Source organism: Bidens hawaiensis, unplaced genomic scaffold (genome assembly GCF_021521415.1).
Source record: "Bidens hawaiensis isolate Kalapana, Puna unplaced genomic scaffold, B.hawaiensis_p1.1 tig00004327_1, whole genome shotgun sequence".
Taxonomy (NCBI): domain Eukaryota; kingdom Viridiplantae; phylum Streptophyta; class Magnoliopsida; order Asterales; family Asteraceae; genus Bidens; species Bidens hawaiensis.
In genome coordinates, this window is record NW_027491261.1 from 2003033 (window position 1) to 2022382 (window position 19350).

At 36.5% G+C, this 19350-nt stretch overlaps 1 protein-coding gene across 1 annotated transcript in view; it reads left to right on the top strand.

The window, feature by feature from the left end:
• Positions 1 to 19138, top strand: part of LOC143626264 (leucine-rich repeat receptor protein kinase HPCA1-like) — a 53130-nt gene extending 33992 nt beyond the window's left edge. The window contains exons 9-19 of the mRNA XM_077096407.1: positions 15086 to 15157; positions 15245 to 15313; positions 15384 to 15461; positions 15852 to 15923; positions 16002 to 16142; positions 16520 to 17008; positions 17108 to 17256; positions 17476 to 17612; positions 17676 to 17895; positions 18171 to 18406; positions 18722 to 19138. Of these exons, the coding sequence (XP_076952522.1) occupies positions 15086 to 15157; positions 15245 to 15313; positions 15384 to 15461; positions 15852 to 15923; positions 16002 to 16142; positions 16520 to 17008; positions 17108 to 17256; positions 17476 to 17612; positions 17676 to 17895; positions 18171 to 18406; positions 18722 to 19138 (2080 nt within the window). The remainder of the gene's footprint in view (positions 1 to 15085; positions 15158 to 15244; positions 15314 to 15383; positions 15462 to 15851; positions 15924 to 16001; positions 16143 to 16519; positions 17009 to 17107; positions 17257 to 17475; positions 17613 to 17675; positions 17896 to 18170; positions 18407 to 18721) is intronic.
• The last annotated feature ends 212 nt before the right edge of the window (positions 19139 to 19350 follow it).

The following is a 19350-nucleotide window of genomic DNA, read 5'->3' on the forward strand; positions in this document are numbered from 1 at the left end:
TTTAGTTGTGTTTAAGTTGTTTCAGTTATTTGTTTTTTGTTTCGTTTCAATTCTGGTTTTTTTAGTTTCGTTTTGGTTCTTGTTCGGTTTCGTTTTTTGGTTTCGTTTATGTTTATTTTCAGCTTTTTGGTTTCGTTTATGTTTAGTTTTAGTTTCGGTTTCGATTTTTGGTTTCGTTTAGGTGTTGTTTCAGTTTTTTGGTTTTTGGTTTCGGTATTCGTTTTTGGTTTTGGATTCTATTTTTGGTTTCGTTTAGGTTTTAGTTTAAGTTTTTTTGGGTTTTGGTTCGTTTGTGTAGTTTGTTCTGTTTTTTGTTATGATTTGGATTTATAGTTTTGTTTAAGTTCAGTTTCAGTTATTCATTTTTGGTTTCGGTTCTATTTTGTTTTTTTAGTTTCGTTTTGGTTCTTGTTCGGTTTCGATATTTGGTTTCATTTATGTTTAATTTCAGTTTTTTGGTTTCGTTTATGTTTAGTTTCAATTATTTGGTTTCTTGTTTCGGTTTTGGTTTCGTTTTCGTTTTTGATTTCGATTTTTGGTTTTGATTTTTGGTTTCGTTTAGGTTTTGTTTCATTTTTTTGGTTTTTGGTTTCGGTATTCGTTTTTTGTTTTGGTTTCTGTAAGCCCCCCCGGGGCGTCGCCGATCGATACAAGATCCGCACGATGTCCAGGAGTGCGGAATCCTCCTAGACTCGTTTATTGGTGTAGAAGACGAAGAACACAGTTACACATACATAAACACGTGAACAAACACAAGAACCATCTGCAGATCCTTTCATATAATAATCATAACTCGTTACATACCAAACACGAAAACAAAGACACGGCCGACCCGAGGTGAGCTCTACCTCGGGTCGTCCCACACGACTCTCCCTCTCTGTTTCTCTCTAGACAATTGAACTACACAAAACACACTCTAACTTTTCTGGATACTCAAACCTAAACAAGACACACATATATATAGACAAAACAACTACGCGGGCTTGGGCTTGGGCCAGTAGGCGAAGTTGTTATAACTTCGCCTATGGCGAAGTTGTTCTAACTTCGCCTATGGCAGAAGTTGTTACAACTTCGCCTATGGTGAAGTTGTTCCAACTTCGTACTTCGTTTCCGCTTATCAGAATTGCATAGCGACGGTCACAAAATGCACCAACAGACTCCCCTTTGACCGTTGCTCTCAATTCTAACAAACACAAAAGATCATCTGTTACAAAACATGCACCAACAGACTCCCTCTTAACTGATGATCTTCTGTTTGCTCTTCAACCAGCCGTGTCTGAAACTGTCTTGTAGCTTCACAAATCTACCAATCACCCAGCGTCTTCCATATCAGATCTCCCCTTCAGTGTAAGCTTCTCCGACTATATAGATTGAGGTCTTTGAAATGCATGCATCCCCGTGCCTAATTGATCATCTCAACCAATCACGTGAGTCCTTCTGACTTCACCAACACGTAAAGTTCTTCTAACTTCACCAACACGTGAAGTTGGGCTCCCTCCACAACTTCACCAACACGTCGTCATACGATAAGGTTTAATCTTCAACTACTCAACATCAAGTGATCAATTTCATCACAAAACCACCTTGACAGAATCTAACACACATGACCATTAATTAATCCGAATCATCTTCAATCACCAGGGATAACGATCAAGAACATAAACACTTTAATTCCCGATTAAATCCAACTTGTTCCAGAATTTTCACTTTAATAAATAAGCATCACGTTTCAGGATCCAATTCTCGAACGCCTTGAAAATAACATAAATAATATGCTCTGACCGCAATCCAGTAATGAAGAAAACCTTCAGTTCAATTTGACTTTCTTCAGTTGGTCAACCTCGAACAACAACTATTTCATTGCCCACAAACACCCAAATATGTGTCAATATCCAGTTTCAATCAATATCCCATTCACAACCTCAACTCCATATCCAGAGTTGACACGTATTTGTTCACACGTAAGACCAAGAGATAACAAGTTTCACTCGTTGACGGAACAACTTCTTCGGTCTCACAATAATCGTGTACACCTGGCCATACAGACGAAAACTCCAAACAATTTTTTTTTTTTTTTTTTATTTTTTTTTTTTTTTAACTTCGCCTAAAGTCAACTTCGCCTAAAAGTCAACTTCGCCCCTCCTTAACTTCGCCTGTCCATAACTTCGCCTAAACCCTAAAATTTAAGCGACAACTTCGCTTGAACCCCATAACTTCGCCTGCGGCGGCTGTTCGGCCAAAAACGCATCAGAAACGTGCCAGAAACACCAAAACGCAGATCTCGAACCATAGCATAAGAGCCTAAGGCTCTGATACCACTTGTAAGTCCCCCCGGGGCGTCGCCGATCGATACAAGATCCGCACGATGTCCAGGAGTGCGGAATCCTCCTAGACTCGTTTATTGGTGTAGAAGACGAAGAACACAGTTACACATACATAAACACGTGAACAAACACAAGAACGGGATAAACGAATCTGCAAATCCTTTCATATAATAATCATAACTCGTTACATACCAAACACGAAAACAAAGACACGGCCGACCCGAGGTGAGCTCTACCTCGGGTCGTCCCACACGACTCTCCCTCTCTGTTTCTCTCTAGACAATTGAACTACACAAAACACACTCTAACTTTTCTGGATACTCAAACCTAAACAAGACACATATATATATAGACAAAACAACTTCGCGGGCTTGGGCTTGGGCCAGTAGGCGAAGTTGTTATAACTTCGCCTATGGCGAAGTTGTTCTAACTTCGCCTATGGCAGAAGTTGTTACAACTTCGCCTATGGTGAAGTTGTTCCAACTTCGTACTTCGTTTCCGCTGATCAGAATTGCATAGCGACGGTCACAAAATGCACCAACAGTTTCGATTAGAAACCCGCGACGATAACAATTTGTAACAAATTTTCAAACTCAGACATTGATACTTAGGTCAATCTGGGTTTTGCACGTGTACAGTGCAAGAGGTAGGAGGGTTTCACGGGTATATTTTAATCAACATGTTGCAAGTTATTGTTGCCGCATTTTGAACAAATAACACCCATGATAAAGAAACGCTTACGGTCCAAAACGTTGATACAAACAATGTAAAAAAGAATAAAACTTTATATATTCAAACACCATGTCCTCTAAAAGCATGTTTTTAAGAGTAAAAAAATCAAGGAAACATTTGGAAGTTGATCTTTTGGTGGGTGTAGCTGTGTAGCGCCCGATTCATAGGCCTTTGCTACTCCACCGCCTTTGTGTATTAGTTTCCCTGGGGAAATTACCATTATACCCCTATATCTGCCAAAAAATTAATTGAAGTTGAGCCCCAACATCCATATTGTGGTGCACATAAACAACTTGTAAAAATAAAGGTGAAATTTGATTAACCATGAAGGATCCATTGTTGTGCATGGAAGAGTACAAACAAACCATGAGGCAAACATTATATGAAAACCTTCCATGAAAGAATCAACTGATCAACAAGAATAAAGGCTTGATAATGATTAATAATAATAGTAATAATTAAAGAATATGAAAAACTTTTGTACGAAGTAAGATTATCATTGTTGTTTCTATTTGATAAGGAGCATACACTCAGCTCAATGTACAAACCTGCCAGCTTTCAGGTAAAATAGACAATCCACTTCTGCCTGTTGTAGCAGTCAACCAATAACAATGACAAAGGGCAAAATGAAAGTATAGGCGGGTAAACAAACCAAAGTTCGGTAAACGATTCATGAACTGTTAGCCAGGACGTTTGTTTACATCCGTTCATTTGTTAAATGAACGAACATGAACAAAATACTTTGTTCATTTAGTTAAAAAAATGAACATGAACACGCGCGTCGTTACGTCACCCTTTTATGAATACATCTAGAGTTTGATAATTTATGTTGTAAACGTTCGTTCATTTAAGTTCGTTTGTTTTAATATTGTTTTTCTGACCATAAGTAGCGCATTATATGTTTATAAGTTTTTAAAGAGCACACGAAAAGGATTTGCAGGCCAATCTAATTTGCTGGTCTGTTCTAATGTGTTAAGAGATAGAAATACGACCCTAATTGGCTTAATAAAAGTTAGTATTAAGAATTATTGAGAAAATTAATGAATATACATGTACCTCCCCAGGTTCAGGTTTGGTAAGAAGTTGTCTGTTGCCCAAATGTATTAAGATAATACATGAAATAGAGAGAAAAAAAAGGCCCTACAAATAGCAAATTGTATATAAATATAAATTAAAAATACAATATAAAGGCCAAGAGTCATGAGTACACCAAGTATCCACCAAGACCAACATATGAAGACACCAATTAGTTTATTATGTAACTTATTACCTCATTATTTGCATCAATATGAAGGCACCAGGATTCTAATTGAGTGATTGGACTTCTTTAGCATCTCCTGAAGCGTATCCATTGCCTGCAGCATTTAAATTTTAAACATGACTGTGGAGTAGAACAAACAAGGTGTGGAGAGTAAAAAATGATCATGTTCGAACAGTACACTACTAAATAATTAATTAAAACAAGTATAATCTTTGGACCGCGAACTACATACCGTTAACAACAGTCTTTTGACAACGAAGAAGCTTGTCTCAACCGTTTCCACTTTCTTTCCCAAGATTTCCCTGATCATAACAATCCTAAATGTGTGTATGCTAGATTGCTAGATGTGAATGCTCTTACAGGTTTTATCATCTGAGGTCAAATAACATCAGAGTGAAACCTTGTTAATATTTTAAATGCCATCATATCGTTAAATTTATTTGAACCAAGAATACATCAAAGTGTATACCATGTTGTGTGGGTCCCCGCAGCAAGAGCTATTACACCACCAATAGCTACTACAAGCTTGTATTGATCAATATGTAAAAATATACCATTTAACTTTGCTATAAACTTATAAATGAACACAAACAAACAAAAATAAGAAAATGGTACAAACTGTTAGCTACTTACAGCACCATTGCTAAAGATGGCCAAATAAACGATTTAGTATTACTACATCATTAACCTAAAAATAACATAATCAAAATGATAATCAATAATATAAATAACAACAGTTGGGTTATCCAAACCCAAAATGCTTGACTGTTGGTGTAACTTGAAGCAACATCTATATATTTCCAGAAAACTTGAATTTTTATTTACATTTTAACATTTTTATTTTATCAAAATGGTTTATAAAATACATTTCTTTAGCAAGAACTTCAAATGATGCATCATAGGAAACAGAAGGCCAGATTATTGGTTTAGGCCAGGGAAGCAAATTGAGTACTGAACGAACACGAACAGGAGATGTTTGTGTTCATTCGTTTAACTTTAACAGAACAATCGATCGAACACGAACAATTAGACGAATAAGGTTTGCTTGTTCGTGTTCGTTAAGGAAATGAATGTGTTCATGTTCGTTTGTTAATAGTATATACGAACGGTTCACTAAAAATAATCTCATAAAGCTGGACGAAATTGTAATAATTCTAAAAAATTAAATGAATACATATAAATGAATGAACTTAAACAGTGCAAACTAACGATCATAAACAAACGCAAATGAACAAACATAAAATATATACCTCTTTGATGGAAGCAGATTTAGTTATTGATTGTCAATGTCAGAGTACTTGAATCCATAGTCCTCCATGTCTGCATCTAGATGAATTAAAGTGAAAACAAAATCCATTATTAATTGTAGAAAGGGATAATTGGTATAATTTTCTCTGCCCCCTCATTATCACAAAACCGGTTACATATATACATCGGAAATCCCATTTAATTAGGGATGAAATCAACTAACAATATTATCTATATTTAACCGATATACATGCCAACTATACAATATCTATTAGACCCTCGCAGTCGAAGCTGGAGGTTCACGAAGGCTGAGACTGGTACAAAAATCTTCAAAGAGGGCTTTAGGAAGGCCTTTCGTAAATATGTCAGCAATCTGGTAACGGGATGGAACATGAAGAACGCACACAAGACCTCGTTGAACTTGTTCACGAACGAAGTGGATGTCAAGTTCAATGTGTTTAGTTCGTTGATGCTGGACTGGGTTACCGGATAGGTAAATGGAACTTAAATTATCACAATACACCAATGACGCATGAGTGAGCGGCCGATTGAGTTCCAGAAGAAGGTTTTGAATCCAGCATATTTCTGCAACAACATTTGCAGTACCTCGGTATTCGGCTTCCGTGCTTGAACGTGAGATGGTTGATTGGCGTTTCGAGGACCAAGCTAGCAAGTTGTTACCAAAGTATACACAGTATCCCGACGTGGATCGACGAGTGTCGGGACACCCTGCCCAATCGGCATCAGTTTAGGCACGTAACGAGGTCGAGGTCATCGGTCCAAGAGTAAGCCCAAGATTAGAGGTGCCCCGAATGTATCGTATGATACGTTTTAAACTATCCCAATGCGGAAGGCGCGGGGAATGCATGTGCATGCAAACCTGTTGGACCGCGTACGAGATGTCCGGTCTCGTAAAGGTGAGATACTAGAGGGCTCCGGCCAAGCTTCTGTAAAGGGACGGGTCCTCGAACTCGGGGCCGTCTAAAGGAAGCTTTCCTTTAGTGTCAACCGGAGTTGCAACAGGTTTGCAAGAGGTCATGTCGGCTCGATTTATTATGTCTTGCGCGTAATTCTTTTGTGAAAGGAACATTTCGTTACCCGTTCGTTTTACTGATATCCCCAAGAAATAGCTTAGAAGCCCCAAATCTTTCATTGCGAATTCCGAGCTTAGACGGTCCATCAGGTTAATACGGAGTTTCGCAGGCGATGTCATGAGAAGTATGTCATCCACATATAAAAGCAAATATGCGGTGTCGGAACCGTGATGATAAGTGAACAGTGAGTTGTCACTCTGGGCTTGCTTGAATCCCAATTTGAGAACAAATTCGGTGAAACGTTGGTACCAAGCTCGAGGTGCCTGTTTCAGGCCGTATAATGACTTCTTAAGCAAGCAAACGTGATCCGGGAACTTGCTATCTCAAAAACCCATAGGTTGATGCATGTATACCGTCTCGTGTAGGTTCCCGTGAAGAAATGCATTCGTGACGTCAAGTTGATGAACGGCCCACGATTGAGATAATGCGATAGATAGGACCGTTCGGATGGTTGCCGGTTTGACAACTGGGCTAAACGTTTCTCCGCAATCAATACCAACCTGTTGACTACGACCATCGCACACCAAGCGCGCTTTATAGCGCTCCAATGACCCGTCAGATCTGAATTTATGCTTGAATAACCACATGCACCTGATAATGTTCATATTCGGTTAGCGCGGGACTAACTCCCACGTCTCATTTTTAATAAGGGCATCGTACTCGTTTTGCATAGCGTTTCGCCATATAGGAGTGGACAATGCGGTTTTTGGCGATTTAGGTATTAATTCGACGTGTGTAGTGTTAAGGTTGAAGTGTGGATTCGGTTTCAAGATCCCGTCCATGGCACGTGTCCGCATGGTTCGAGTGGGAGGGGGGCTGTAGGTTGTGATGTGGAGTGCGTTGGCATTGGGGCCATAGGTTGGGTGGAGGTGGCTGCGGCTTTCGGACGGCGAGAGTAGGTGAGAATCGGTGAAGGTATATTAACCGAATGAGGTTTGGTTTGGGGAGAAGGCGGTTCGTTGGGAGTTTGACCGGGTGTTTGGGGAGTTTGGGGAGAAGCCGGTTCATGGGGAGAAGCCGGTTCGTTTATTGGATTGAAGGGTGGGGTAGTAGAGTCACCCGGGTTGGCAGTAGGTGGGTTTTGAGAGGAGGGTTTGTGAGGAGTGTTACGGAGGTTCGACCAAAGATATGGATGTGGTGGTTCGGACAGGAATATATACGGGTCCGATGTCGGTTTGGTGGTTTTGGCATATGGGAAAACAGTTTCGTCAAAGATTACATATTGGGAAGTAATCACTTGATGGGTTTTTAGATCGAGGCACCGGTAGCCGCGGTGGTTTGCTGGATAGCCGAGGAATACGCATGCGTTTGACCGGTGTTCAAGTTTATGTATCATGGTGGATGGTTTGAGTGGGTAGCATAGGCAGCCAAACACTCGAAGATGAGTGTAGGATGGTTGACGGTTATATAACTGTGGTTGGGTTGTTGAAGTTATTTGGTTTGTTGTGTAGGATGTTTAAAAGGTAGGTTGCTGTTTCGAGAGCATAGTGCCAATAGGTGTTTGGTAGGTTGGATTGTCCAAGAAGAGTGCGAACCATGTTATTAATAGTGCGTATTTTGCATTCGGCCCTACCATTTTGTGACGAGGTATGAGGGCACGATAGACGGAACGTCATACCGTGTTGGTTAAAGAATTGAGTAAATTGATTATTGATGTATTCTTTTCCGTTATCGCATTGTAATTGTTTAATGCGTTTATCAAATTATGTGCTAATCAGGTTATAAAATTGTTGAAAAATGGAGAAAACCTGTGATTTCCTACTGATCGGGAATGTCCATATAAAATCAGAAAAATCATCAATAAATAAGATATAGTAGCGGTGACCCCCGGAACTCAAGATCAGTGAGGTCCAAAGGTCACTGTGAACGATTTCAAAAGGCAAATAAGTACGATTACATGAACTAATAAAAGGGAGTTTGACACTTTTCCTAAAAACACATGGTTCCAGACACGTTTATTAGACTTAGAAAAAGGAATAAAAGAAGACTTCTTGAGAGATTGCAAAGGCCATGATCCAGGGTGGCCAAGACGTTGATGCCACAGTGTTTGTGAGATCGCCACATTTGTTGATGGAGACTTGATTTTTGAGAGCATTTGTGGCGTCAGGAGATACAAATCACCGGTACTGTTGCATCGGAGGATACGGGTCCACGTCTTGAGGTCCTTCACAGTAAACCGAAAGGGTCAAATTTAACAGAAACCCAATTATCTGTGATTAAACGTCTAACAGATAAAAGATTATGGATTAAATTTGGTGCATAAAGGATGTTGGTTAATTTAAGTGGCGGAAACGGTGTGGGTTAGGTTTGATTGCCTTGTCCAAGAACCGGAAGAGTAGTCCCGTTTCCAACGATAATATTACGATGAATGCCATTATTAAAGTAAGACATTAAGTTACCTGGTTGGTTTGTCATGTGGCGGTTGCTCCGCTGTCCATGGCCCATGGAGTATCCGGTGGGTTGAGTGACATTGTGTATAAGGCCTGGTCAATGTCGGTCAGGGTGTAACCTGCTGCAAACGCCTGATTCGGTCGTGGGCCTAGGATACCCGGAGGCTAACTACCAGTGAACCGAGGGGTGGTTGGATATGGGCATAGTGGTTGATTGGACCATTGATTTGCATGTGAACTGTGGCCCCATGAGGGCTGGAAAACCCATTGACCTTGAACCGAGTTGAATGGATTTGGAGGCTGTGAATAGGTGTGGTTGGGTGGTCCTCGACCACCAAAACGACCACGGCCCCTACCACGGGACCTACCCCTACCCCTACCGCGGTCAGCCGATGCGTCAGAAGTGGACCGCTGGTCCGACCGAGGGGCTTGGGTGTCGGGTTTTTGAGAGGTTGTAGCATGAAGAGCAGCTCCCGCGTTCGGTGATGCATGTAAGGTCATGTTCGTCTTTCGATCATATTCCCGCATAAGTTTGGAACGTGCCTCGTGGAATGAGGGAAGCGGTTGAAGGTTGGAAATCAACATAACAATCCCTTCGTATTGCTCGTTTAACCCGGTAACAAGTTGTTGAACCATCTTCTCATCCGTTAATGGCGCCTCGACATTAGCAAGCTGATCGCATATGACCTTGACCTCTTGACAATAGGCTGCCATGTTTTCAAAGTTATCGAGGCGGGTATTATTAAGTTTCTGGGTAAGGTAGATGGCTCTGGATGATTTGTTATCTTGGAATAATGTTTCAAGGGTAGTCCAAGCTTCACGTGCAGTCGTGTTGGGTTTGAGGATGGTGTTGAGTAGATCAAGAGAGATGGTGCCATAGATCCATTGAAGGACTATGGCATCTAACCGATCCCAAAGGTCGGCGGCAGCAAGGGCAGCCGCAACTTCTTTGGCGGTTTGTTGTTCCTTGGATGCAAAGGAGGCAGCAGGGGTGGGTTTTGGCAATAGGTGATCGTAAACTTGATATGCACGGCAATGTATCTTGAACAATTCCGACCACGAGGTGTATTGGCCGGTCTCGTTATCGAGAATGATCGGGACAGCTTTCTTGATGTTGGAAACGGTGAATGCGGGGTGAAGTTTCGATTCCATTGTTGGTGGGTAGGGATCGAGAGGTTGGGTGGGTACCGCCGGCGAGTGAAAGAGAGATGATAAAGGAGGAGAGGGTGGGCGGCGGTGATTAGGTTAATGATACCATGTAGAAAGGGATAATTGGCATAATTTTCTCTGCCCCCTCATTATCACAAAACCAGTTACATATATACACCGGAAATCCCATATAATTAGGGATGAAATCAACTAACAATATTATCTATATTTAACCGATATACATGCCAACTATACAATATATATTATTAATAAAACAACAAATAAACACATTGATAGTTCTACAGATATGACTACAATTGAAACCCTGGAGTATGAAATTAGGAAATAAAACCTCACCTGAACCCATGTTTGAGCGTCGAAGAGTAAGAGTGGATGAAACAATGGAGAATTGGGGATACATATGGATAAAGAAGAATGATTGTAACAGCCATTTACGATTGTTAATATCAATCAATGGAAAATTGATGGTTTAGATATCTATAATAGCCCTAATTAAACGCCGCGTGTTTCAATTGGTGAGTCAGGGGTTATGATGATAATTACTGGAACTATTTCACTAAAGAGTCAAGGAATTACTGGAACTATTTCACTAAAGAGTCAAGGGTTAAGGGTTAATAATGTCGCCGGAGATTTTATGATTGGAGCGGTTTCATTAGACAATCAAGGGTCGCAGGAGAGAATTGAGTTAATTTTAGCGGCGTCTTCCTAATAAAATAAATTTTAGCGGCGTCTTTTAAGTTACAAATTTACCATTTTGTCCATCTAAAATATTTTATATATAATTTACTGTTATAATAAACAAAAATCATTATTTTGCCACATGACACGTAATTGTTCTATTTTTTGCCAAGTGGCATCATTATTGTGAAAGTCATAACCATCTAATTAAAACAAATAAAAAATATTTTAAAAACATTTCATATTAATGATTTATCTATAATTTTATAGTAGTAAATTAAGTAAAAAAAAATATAGAAATATGGTAATATCGCACTTGAAACTCATTTATAGTTGTATGTTTTTAATTTATTAGTGACCGATTCACAATTCGTTTTTACTCTGAACAATACGAAATTGGCTCATCTCATTTGATTGTTTTTTGCTATTAATTCTATATAATTAACTTTTTTATATGTATTGATAACTTTTACTAAAGTGATATAATTTAGCACTCAAAGAGAATAATAGATTTATGATAGTGCATATCAGTACTCTTTCTTTCAAATCTGATAATTATGTGCATTTTTTTGTCCATGTTAAGTTATAGTGAAATTCATTGTGTTTATTCATTATGAGTTTTTTCGCAAAAAAGTATTGTGAATAAAAGTATTTACCAAAACGGTATTATTTAAAAAATAATTACCAAAATGATGTTTTTAGAATAAACTGTATCTTTTTCACTCCTAATCTAATTGGTTAACATATATTATTCATAAATAAAGTACATTTTGAAATAAAAAAAATACAAATTAACAAAAATGTGTTACGTTCTAACATTTAAAAAAAAACAAATATGTTTTATATTTTTACCAAATAAACTTGTATATTTAGTATATATTTTAATTTGTTTTTTTCTGAATTGTAATAAAGCATTACATGGAAGCTTTAAAAAAAGTTATATTTTATTAAAAAGGATATGTTATCTAATAAAATTAGGAGGTGAGAAAACCAAGTTTGAGAAAACAAAGTCTAAACAACACTATTTTGGTAATTATTTTAAAGCAACACCATTTTGGTAAATAGTTTTACCCACAACACTCTTTTGGGAAAAAAAAAAACTTCACAAAGTTGCATCAACTAAAGTTTCGGGCCAAGCTGATATATAAAATAAGTTGTTTTGATCCCTTAAATATAGTGATGTCATGGTGAGTTTTGTTTCCTTGATGATATGCTTAAATCATTTATATTCATGAAGTAAAATTCATATCTTCTTGGAAGAGTGTCCTGGTGGTGATGACATTGTGTTGTCTGTTATTGGCACAACACTCATTTTTTTATTTAAAATCTTGCAAGTTAAGGCTATAAAGTATACTTGACTATTATAAATGATAAGAAAATGGTTGTAACAATGGTGTTGCAAACCAAATTTATACAAAATCATTGTAAGAAGTAAGATCATGAGAAAGGTGTTCGAAATACTAATTTGTTTATTTTAAGTTGGTTGTTTATTATTTTGATATGTTTGTATTCTATCTTCTATACAAGAATCTCAAAATTGTTTGATATATGGGATGAATGATGGTTTGGTTTGCAATGAGTTACGCATTTGTTTTGAATAAAACATTTGCAACACTTTTTCTACTCTGATTTATGTAATAGGCAACAATAAGTTCCACTTGAAACAGACTAGCTTTACTATGGCTTGGCACATTTCGGGCAAGTTCAATTTGTATTCAACCATTTAAGTAAACGAGTGAAGTTTGCTACTTGTGTTCTCTTATAGCTGGCAAAATGGACGTGTCGTGTCAGTCGGCGCAACGCATAAGAACTGGTTTAGTCTATACAAGTTAGGGTCAAAACTGGTCATTTAAAAAAAAATATTACTTTTTGTTCGGAACATGTTTTTTTACGCTTTTTTTTTACTTTTACACACTAATATAAAACTCACTATAATTGTTTAGTTTATTATATGTTGTTGGAGTTGAGTAAAATGTGTCAAGATCATCTAAAAGTAAAAGTTTAGAAAGATGGCATGCTTGAAACCGAAAAAAATTGTGATAAAATGCCCATAACTTTATTAATATTACACTTTCTTTGCCGATATAACAATATTTGAAGTTGCTCTTGCTTCTAATTTTATAACCTAAGGTATAAATTAGAAAAAAAAAAGACATGAAGTAAGCCACACAAGTTTATTTTTTGTTGGTTATGGATGGTTAATAATTTAATATCATTAAACCCTCAATTTGAATCTTTTGGTAATTTTTTTTACCGATAGAAACTCTTGCAACTGTTAGTTCAGTAGCAAGATATGTTGAAACAAACACAACAATATACTTAGAAGCAGTTTGTTTACATTTTTAGCTCTTGTGACTTTTCAAGAGTTTTGATGTGTTTTTTGTATATGACTATTACAATTTGAAGAACTAGAATCATATAATAAGATAATGAATGAGATTTAATTTTTCAAACCCATGTAATACACGGGTTTATAACCTAGTAGATAGTTATATAGATATTTTTATCAATTTTTGTTTAGGTATACTCGTTTATGTTTATTTTTGAATGAAACATTTAATACATAATCTATTTAATGTTTTATATTTGTTCATTTAAGTGTGTTTATTTATATTTGTTTGTGCTCGTTTACGTTTGTTCATATATGTTCATTTATGCTCGTTTACCTTTGTTCAATTATGTTCGCTTACGTCGTTATGTTGTTCATTTAAGTTTTAAATGTACGAAGATTTAACCAGGGTTTGTATCAGAGAGCATTAAGATCAGAAACTAAATCAGGCATGTTCTTATAAATTTAAGTAACATAGTATGTTAGTAATCTCACTTGTAACAACCATTGAAGGCCTGGAATCAAGATTTGCGTGGTGTTGGTATGAATGATGAAAATGAAAATGGGTTGATCGAGATAGAGTTTCATAAATAAAAGAGGATGTAAGGGGAAACCAAATCTGAATCAATGGTTGATTAATCGGTGTTCATTCGGTGATTCAGAATAAATTCAATAAAGAACGGGCGGTTGATGTAGGTTACAATGGTGGTTGATCCATGAGAAGGAGGCTGACGATGGTGGGTGATAATCGGAAGTTAACCAATGATGGATAGGATAGACCGACAACGGAGATGAAAATATTTCACAAATAAATGAAATAATATAACCCCGTTTAAGGGCAATTCAGGTTTGAGGACCCATAACCCGCGTAAATTATTGTCTGATGATTAAGATTTTCAAAAAAAAAATAAAACAAAAATAAAAACAAAATGAGATGTAATAACCATCGCCTATCCGGTTTTGATTAGACCTATGATCTACTTATATATTTTTTTAAGTTTGAACGGATCAAACGCATAGAATTTATCATTTAAAATTGAATTATACTTTTTTAACACAAAATGTTTCCTTACAAACATAAAATAAACTAATAAACAAGATTTTAACTATACCTTCAATTCCATAGAAAAAACCTTCAAATATCACTACTTTGGCCACAGAGACGAGATATTGGGAGAGAGATGTCATTGGGAGAAGTTATCGGTACTTGGAAGCTCAAAAGTTCTTCAACAATTAGCCTACAATTTTATTTATTTATTTATTTTTAGAATCATTAGATATTAGATTAAGATTAGGAAAATTTCTCAGAACGGGTATTTAGAAAAAAACAAGTTTCAAGTTTTAGGTATTATTTGTAAAGAATTCCAAAAATAGATATTTTAAACTAGTCGTGACGATTAGATTCTTGGTGTAAACGAGTAGTTTACAAAACTAGTCGCGACGATTATTTTAGTCTAAGACAAATTCATGGACGAGTATTTTGACGACTAAACTTGTCGGGACGACTAGTTTAGGTAAAAAAATATTCTGCGCAAGTTTTTATGATTTTTTTTGTACTTTTCTTAATATTACATTATTATATTTAACTTTAACTAGTTTTTCTTTTATAACTTTTAAAATATAAAATTTTACTAAAATCCAAATACACCATTAAGACGTGCTATTTTTTTTTATCTTCATGCCAACATAAAATTTATTGAAAACCGAACGGGTAAAGAAAACCTCGAGATAAATGTAGTTGATAGAGGGTTCTTCATAACAAATCAAAATAAAATTCTTGTATTGATATAATAGAGATGGTGTTTCTATTGCTTGTCCCTTTATATTAATCTGCATTTTAACTAGGAATTTTGAATCAGACGATTTGACAGGAACTCCTTGAGTGGCAATGTCCCGTCAAACATAAACAATCTTACCAATCTTCAACAGATGTAAAGTCCACAACATACCTACCTCAAACACTATTCATTTAACATTCATTTCACATTTGATGTTTGACAAACTGCACTGTTTCATAGATTCCTGTCACATAATAAACTGACTGGCCCTCTACCCAATCTCACAGGCATGAACGTCCTGAACTATATGTAAGTCGTATCAAGACATTGTTACATCAGTTTGTTCAAAATAAAGGCTCATTTCCTCACACATTTGCAGTGATTTCAGCAATAATACTTTTGATGATCGGTCCGAGGCACCGTCATGGTTTTCAACTCTAGAGGCTCTCACAACCATGTAAGTGAAGTGATTCAGACTAAAACATCTTACATATCTCACCCAATCAGTCCAAAACGCATTTTATTTTCAATTTTTTTTAAATTAGCGACTAATTTTGCAACGAATTTTTTTTTTAATATCTCATCCGATCAGTTCGTAGTGCCTTTAAATTTACATTTTTTTTGTTAATTTAGCTACTGTCTTGCAACTAAGTTTGCTTTCAGTCGTTACATTTTAGACAATTTGTTTTGGTCGTTAGTTTCACTACCAATTTTGTTACGGTTGATAATTTTGCGACCTTTTAATATTGTATGGCTAATGCTGCCCGCTCATAAATTTGGGTCACATTTGTTGTTTTTGTAATAGAGCAAATGGATAACTTATTTATCCTTAAATGTATCTACGCAGTAAGATGAACCACACAAATCTTAGAGGAGAACTGCCTGCTGCCTTGTTCAGCAAGCCTCAGTTGCAAAATGTGTTAGTACCTCTGTTTGTTGAACGTTTAAATATCTACATGCTACTGTTGGATTAACTCGCAAAGGTTTTTTTTTACAGTGATTTAAGTCACAACTCGATAAATGGCACCTTAAATATTAGCTCAAATCCTAGCACACAACTTCAACTTGTTGATCTTCGAGATAACCAAATAGACGACTTCACCCAAAGAAGTAAATATAAAGAGAGTATTGGTTTAATGTAAGTTTCGTAACGACATACCATTTGCATGTGTCTTTTATATACGTGACAAAATGAGTGAGCTGGATAAAAAATTAGTTTTGTTACATGTCATAATGGGTCGAGGTTGGATGGGTCATGGGTTAAACCCTAAACAATTTCTATTCTGTTTAACATGATTTTTCTTAAATGGTTTCTGGTTTAGCTACTATTGTTCCACATACTACATAATACGATAATAATTTATTTATTTTTCATCATGGCATTTTGGGTTGTTGTACACTTGTATGTATTAAATTCCTACTTTAGACATTTTTTTTCTGTTTAACTTGATTTTTCTGAATATTTTCGGTTTTATTCTTTTTTTTTTTAGTGAAACATTTAAATTACGATTGCAGACTGGCCGATAATCCAATATGTAGGGAATCGGATGTGACGGACCAATTTTGTTCCCCTCAAACAAATATTACTACATATTCGACACCATGGAACTACTGCCAGCCTCCTTCTTGTGGTTTGGGTCAGATTTCGAGTCCCAACTGTCAATGTGCATGTCCATACATAGGCTCAATTTTCTTTAAATTTCCATCCTTTTCTTCACTAGAAAACTCCACTATCTACAATTCTCTTCATGATTCACTGATGACATTCTTTCATGAAGCCAGTTTCCCTGTAAATTCATTGTCGTTACAGAATCCAAGAAGAAATGCTGATGATTATCTTGTGATTGATCTTAAAATTTTTCCATCTGGAGAACCAAGTTTTAACAGGACAGGGATTCTTGGGCTCGCGTTCGCACTCGGCAATCAAACATTCCAACCCCCAAAAGAGTTCAGCATCTACTATTTCATTCCTGAATCGTACAGTAACTTCTGGAAGGGTAATGTGTTTTTGTATGATGCTACTTTAATTAAACCCATGCCTTTGCTAAAGTGTTTTTCAAGTTGTATTTCTATTTCTTTCCCCTTTTGCATAGATAATGAAAGTACCAAACACAAGTCATCTAAGGCTGGAATTATCACAGGGTCAGTCGCTGGTGGTTGTGTGCTTGTCGTGCTGTTTGTTCTTGCAGGAATGCATTTTTTCCATCAAAAAGAACGAGCTGAAAGACCACCACAACAGAGTAAACCGTTCGGTAAATATGGTCACAATTGCACTGTAACAACTTACAAAATATATGCATAATTCTCCCAACACATAAAATCTTCATAAAAAATATTTATACATAAATGAAGTAAACACAAAAAGTTTAAAATGAAAACCGGACTTATAATTACATAAACAAAATAATTTTTTATGTTATTGTTTGAACTATATGGCATCTTATACTCAAAAACAAATTGGTAAAATACAGCGCTATGGGATTCAACCACCAGTAGTGGTGGTGTTCCTCAGTTGAAAGGAGCAAGATCCTTCACCTTTGAAGAACTTCAGAATTACACCAACAACTTTTCAGCGATTAACAACATTGGAAAAGGCGGATACGGAATGGTAAGTACTTTTAGTAAATTACACACAGATTTGTAAATGCTAATGATCAAAAATGTTGTTTAGGTATATAAAGGAATTCTTCCGAATGGGCAGCAAATAGCAGTGAAAAGAGCTCAAAAAGGATCATCTCAGGGTGGGCTCGAGTTTAAAACTGAGATCGAGCTTCTTTCAAGAGTTCATCATAAGAATGTGGTCGGTTTCATCGGATTCTGTTTTGATCAGGGTGAACAAATGCTGATTTATGAGTATATCGTGAACGGTACTCTCAAGGATAGTCTTTCTGGTACTCGTTTTTTCTTCTATTTATGTTTATGTAACTACCAACTAAAAAAGTAAGAATAGTCAATATTGTCTTTTCTTGCCCAACAAAAGAGAGCCACTATAAAAAGCAATCTGGTTGGGACATTACCAATCTATGTGAGACTATTGATTATGGGGTTCTTCACTTTTACCAATTATTTATGCCCTTAGAAATTGTACCGTTACAGCTATTTTCATAGCTAAATGTACAGAGTTTATATCAGTCTTAATTTATTAGTTCGAAACAAATTTACACAGGGGGATCGGGCATTAGGTTGGACTGGATGCAGAGGCTTAAAATAGCACTTGGAGCGGCAAGAGGTTTGCAGTATTTACATGATCATGCTGATCCTCCGATCATACATAGGGACGTTAAAACAAACAATATCTTACTCGATGAACAATTAGTTGCAAAAGTTGCCGATTTTGGACTATCCAAGCCATTGAGTGATGCAGACGGGACTCATGTAACCACTCAAGTAAAAGGGACCATGGTTAGTAACTCTTTTGTATAATGTGTGCTCCTTTTAGTATTTCATTTTCACTCATCCATAATCCATAACATAGTATAGTATATTCAACGATTGTATAGTTCAAAAATGGAAAGTTTGGGAGTGGGATTAGGCTATCCGATTTTATGAATTATATAAGTATTGTGGATAACTTTTGGCGTACTGCACATTGATTGATCTTGCTTTAAACTATTTTCCTTTTACAAATTAGACAAGTATATATCTCGACTCATTCATATAAACAAGTGTTCGTAATTTCCATCATTTAATGACTTGTTAGCGTGTTGATAAATGCAGGGTTACATGGATCCCGAGTACTGTATGACTCAACTGTTAACTGCAAAGAGTGATACTTATAGCTTTGGGATTGTGATGTTAGAGCTGATAACTGCAAGAAACCCAATCGAGAAAGGCAAGTACATTGTAACGGAAGTGAAAGAATCAATGAAAAAGAATAAAGAACTATATGACCTACAAGACATCCTTGATCCGGTTATTGGTTCGAGTAGCCCACTCAAAGGTTTGGAGAAGTTTGTCGATATTGCTCTTAGGTGTGTTGAGGATACGAGAAATCTGCGACCAACAATGAGTGAAGTCGTGAAAGAGCTGGAGTACATAATGGAAATGCTGGTACACAGCTCCTCGTCATTGTCAACTTCTGCAAGTTATGGAGGATGGAGTAAAGAGTATAGTAATGATAGCGTTTTATCTTAAGCAAAGGTTTTTTACCCTCAAAGTTGCATTCAAAATAGCATTCTTTGTATTTGAACTATGGTGGTTGATATATATATATATATATATATATATATATATATATATATATATATATATATATATATATATATATGTGTGTGTGTGTTTGTAGGGTATGAATATAATGAAAACTCAATCCATTTAGGAACACCTTGAAAACTCCTTTATAACCA